The 5,000-nt window shown below is 43.5% G+C and overlaps 1 protein-coding gene across 1 annotated transcript in view; it reads right to left on the bottom strand.

Annotated features, from left to right (window-relative positions):
- Nucleotides 1-282, bottom strand: part of orf881 (hypothetical protein) — a 2,646-nt gene extending 2,364 nt beyond the window's left edge. The window contains exon 1 of the mRNA in view: nucleotides 1-282. This exon is cut by the window's left edge and continues 2,364 nt beyond it. Coding sequence (YP_009049772.1) covers nucleotides 1-282 — 282 coding nt within the window.
- Nucleotides 283-5,000: the final 4,718 nt, after the last annotated feature.

Below are 5,000 nucleotides of genomic sequence, written 5' to 3'. Positions count from 1 at the left end.
CACCAGATCCGGCTCGGTTATTGATAGAGTGAATAGATCTGCCATTTCTTGAAATCTCTCTTCTGATTCAAAATCGTAGTGTAACGTGTATCCTCCCCTGTTCCGGTCATGGAATAGATGAAATAAATCAAAAAATGGATTTTTGTTCAAGAATGAAATCTTATTGGAACTGTCCATATCCGGTTCATCCTTCGGAACCATATCACATCCCAGATCTGATGAAATAGGATGAATTGAGACGGTATTTTGTAAATACGTAATTATCTTGAATATATTAACCATTTCTTTATTTTCGCAATTTAAAGATTAAGGAATCGATCACTTCTTCACTTCAGACTGGTGAATTTGGTAAAGGGTTCCAAACCTTCCAAAAGTGATAGGTATGTGTTCTTTCTTGGCACTCTCTTAGACTGTCTATCCCTTTATACCTGGGTATAAAAGCCAGAAAGAAAGTAGCTTCTTTGATATGGTTCAGTAAATAGGAATCCCAGTAATACAGTAAACATTGGAAGAACATAGGAATATGGGTCCATATAGGAATGAAGAAAGGGCATGATAGGCTAGTTTGATTCCAAGCCAAGCAGCAGGGCATGATCAGTCTTATCGGGCGGGGAATTGCATTCGCTAATAGAGCTTCCTACGATCGCACCCTAGGAGAGTGCAAATGGCAAGTTTCATGGTCTGGTTCCACTTAGTAGCCCAAATCCGCGTACCCCCTTTAACATAACACGCAAGTACGCTTTAGCTACTAAGCTTCGAAACAACCCATAGGCTTACTTCGAAGTAGGAGCTTGAACTCAAGTATTAGAATGAGTCTTATTAGGTTTCCCTGGGGGAAGGCTCCCCCCAACCCCCGTGAGTCCCGTCCTGCCCTGCCTTGAACTAGAACTCGGAAACCAGGACACATAACTATAAGAGAGTAGCTGCCAAAACAAGCTCCCTAAGGTCGCACCTAAGATCCGAAGGAATCGCTTGAGAACTAACTGCATACCTGAAGTTAGCTTGTGTGCGCATAGCCTTATCTTATCTTTGAATACTTCCTTTAGGCGGCTAGAAAGATGTTATTTGTGTGGTCCGTTCTAGTGACAGACAGCATTTCTATTCTATTGTATTTATGTAGGAGCCGTTGTTTTTGCTTTGTTTGCCGGATTGGTACGCTTTCTTTTCTAAAAACCCCTCTCTCATAGGTCGTTACATTTCAGGCCATTTACGATCGTTTAAAGGGCCTTATATTATAAAGTATAAAGAAAGTCAAGATTGTTCTTGCGGAGAAAAGCCTACTTACTTGCTCTTGCTGCTTTTAATTTAAGAGCAAGTCGGTCTAGCTTCTTACTCTTTCACCTTTCAAAGAAGTCGAAATAGAAAGGGGTAGGAAAGATCCCGTCTACCTTGTTCAAGTTGCGGATCTCCTTCATTAGCTTTGAGTTCATTGTTGTTCTTCTGGTTCTCCTTTAAAAGGGGTCGTGGGGGAAAAGCCCCAGCCCCCCTACATGCATTAAGCGACGACGGCTCAAACGAAGCAAACCATTTCTCATAAGAGAATAGAAAATCACAAGAAAGATTTGATCAAAAGTGACTAGAAAAGAGGCGGTCGAGAAGGAATGAGTGGAAACTATGTTGATTGAGTGCAATTTCGAAATTAGGAAAGATTAGACAGAATCCTACCAATCTAAATCAAAGTTTCCAACAGTGAAAGGCTGCCCCTGTCGGCGGGTTGCTTAGGTCCATGTAGTCCAAATCTCCGCTTAGGAAAGAAGTCCAAGTTGACTTTTTGCGAAAGGGAAAATGGCTTTCTGTTAGAGAGTGATCGAGAGAAATTTTCAGTTGGGAGCCATTCTTTTGCAGCTAGGAGACATTGTTGTTATGTTTTCCAGTTATGAGCCATTGTTGTGTGGTCCCTTTCGAGCGGTTCCTTCTTTTCTTTTTTCGATGATTTAAAGGCGACAGCTCTTTTCACCAAGGAATTGGGGCTTAGAGCTATGAGCTATAACACATACGCAAGAAGGAAGAATGCCTTAATGGACGGGTACGCTAAGGAAGGGGAGTCGCTTGCTTGTTTGGTGTGTTTGGAACCGGGTTGTTTAAAGCTACCCTTTCTTGAAGAAAGAGAACCTGGGCCCAGGTCTTGGTGTATTTTGACATGATTCTCAATACGCTATCTAAACTAGGAAAGTCAGTAAGGAAAGGTGGGACAAAGAAAGCTCTACTTCGGGTAGCTGGGTGCATCAACCTCTTTCTTTCACAGGAGAGGGGACAATACGCTTTAAGGAGCTTGGGCTACTCAACCGATAGGAATAGGGGCTTGTTTCCACAACTGAAAGAGAATCTGAAGCAGGATCGGAAACAGAATAAGATTGAGGTGGCCCTTGGGCCACTTGACTGGTTGGAGAGGAAAAGTATGGATTAGTTGAAAGAGCTACTTCTTCGAGCTGAGTGGGGTCGCGCCCCTTCCTTCTTCTAATAAGAGAGAGCGAAAGACGCTAGGCACACTCTTATTTAAACCTTTCCAATCAGTAGCTGGGCTAGGGCTTATTCTGATTCACTTGCTATGGCATTCGTAGCATCAATTCCTTGCATCCCTCCTATTAATAAGGTAATAAGGCTCTGCCCACTCAGAGTGGACAGACTTTCGAGTTTTCAGCGGTTTATGCTAAATGTACGAGGGCTGCCCGTCGATTATTGTGGGATGCAATGGACTCTATTCAGAGGACTGTCCTCGCACGTGTAAGATTAGATCGGGGTTTCACTCCCTTACTACTCCTTTACAATAATTCTCCTAATATAAGAAGTATCTAACCTATCTAAACGCAAGCATGCACGAGTCAAAGGAGGCAATTCAGAATGAAAGACATGCAAACCAGAAAGGGAGGAGCCGGCTATAGAATCTGCAGAAGAGTTTGCTTCTCTGTAAATATGGTTCACGCCTATACCAGAGTAAACCCCACTAGAAATTTCGTCAGGAAAAGGCTGCGTGGAAGAGAATACCACATTGTCGCTGCAAGTGCTTGAGAATGAGTTCACGTTGTTCTTGTTACAGTAAGTACTGCACTTGAATTAGCTCTTTTAGCAATAGAAGTTCTTGGTGGAATCTCCTTTGCTATTCTTGGTAAACTATCTGTAGAAGATGTTGATGCAATAACCGGTGCATGTGTTCTCGAAAGCACTCCCGGGGGAGAGTGGGTTTTTTCTGGACTTTAGGTCATCTTGTGACCTCTACTTTGATTTATGCGATTTATGCCGCATGTAAGGCGTAAAGATGGCAAGGAGTTCTTTCCTAAAGGAGTATTTAACGCTTCTCCAACCCTCCGAAGACACGATCAATAGGGCGCTAATCTAATGCAGTGAAGGAGGCTTACAACAATGATATCCTGCCTTAGCTGCTTTATCCTTCCCTCAACCTCCCCAGAAAGAGTCCATTCATTGTTGTCTTGGGGAACCTGAAATGGAATCGGTTCAAGAACCAACCACAGAAATTTCCACCGATTGATATTTCTCGTATTTTAAGAGCTTTACTGAAGCTATTGGAAGTGACTCTACTCCAAAGTTGTCTGGGCTGGGTCCCTCAACCCAATAGTTCGCTAGGGCGGTGCTCAGATCAACACAAATAAAAGAAGAAAAAACCCGTATGCCCCCCTGATCATGCCTCGAAGAAGGCAATTCACGAGGAAAGGTCCCACTCAGACACACACAAAGACAAAGATGACAACCGGGGCACGGCACGTTGCTAAGGATAGGCTCCTGCTTTGACTATAGAATAGATGAGCGTGACACATGCCATAATCAGACTAAAAAAGAGAATGAATCGAGACGGACAGCAAAATTGTCACTTTATGGAATTGTTTTGCTTTCTATGGATTCCCCAGAGGGGGAGAGACCCCAGTCAGCGACACAGAAATGGTTGAATCAGAGTTCTTGAGATTAGATTGGTGCCATCTATGTCTTTCCCGTCTGGCTCTCACCGGTAGACCACCCCGCCCTATCACATGCCAATGAAAAAGAACCTAACCCGAGGATCAAGCTTACCAGAATGCTCCAATTGAAGTAGTTGATCCAACACAGTAATGACCTTCAGTAGTGCTTCTTCCCCGCTCTGTACAGTAATAATAGAGGGCAAGCTAGCAAGGCAAATTTACTTGAAGCAATAACTCTTAAGGCGGGGAGTGAGGAAAGCAGAAGTGGGACAGGAATAAACCAGTAGCAAGAAAAAGGGTACCAAGCATTCCGGGCATTCCTCTTATTAAAGGAATCGGTGAGTGAAGACAAGATCGGATCTTTAAAGCTGAAGTCTTTTTCTTCATCAAGAGTGAGAGATCTGTCTAAGAACAATAGAAGAGGGATATACCATCGAATCGGATCTTAGAGAAGTCTCGGTCTTCGTCCACACCTAGGACAGGGAAGAGGCAATGAAATTGATGAATGAATGAGGGATTCTTTTCTAGCCTAGTTCTTCCACATGAATACCATATGATAAAAAGAAAGACCGATTTACCTGTGTTAAGGATAGTGCACTAGAATCAATAGACTCTTATCGAATCCTCTGTGAGTGAGGGTACTCCTTATTTTCCTTATTATAGAGATCGTTCTTAGGATAGCCTATGGCTAGTTAATATAGACTTTCCTATTCATACTATCGGCTCTATATTGATTAGGGCGAATGTGAGTACGAGCCGAATCAGGTTGAAAGTCTTGAATCCGCTCTTACTGGTCTCATATCTGCTGCTCGAGTGAAAGTGGGAATTTGGTAGGATTAGAGAATGCCTGCTTCCGGTTCTTAGACGAGGAAAACAATCCAATCAGTGCGGTCAGTCCACCCTTCTGACGTGCGGGGGTCTGGAGTACGGTAGAACGAGTTACGAGGGGGTAAGGTTGCATCCCAAGAGGATGAGGGCTGGCCGATTTCCGGGTGTACTCATATTGAAAACACCTGACTGAATATTCTAGGTTGACTTCGCCGGTACAGCTGCAGTGGGTCTGTTGATGGGCATGATATATTGAGTGGA

This window comes from Capsicum annuum, mitochondrion (genome assembly GCF_002878395.1).
Source record: "Capsicum annuum cultivar Jeju mitochondrion, complete genome".
Taxonomy (NCBI): Eukaryota; Viridiplantae; Streptophyta; class Magnoliopsida; order Solanales; family Solanaceae; genus Capsicum; species Capsicum annuum.
This window is presented reverse-complemented; position numbering and strand designations above follow the sequence as displayed.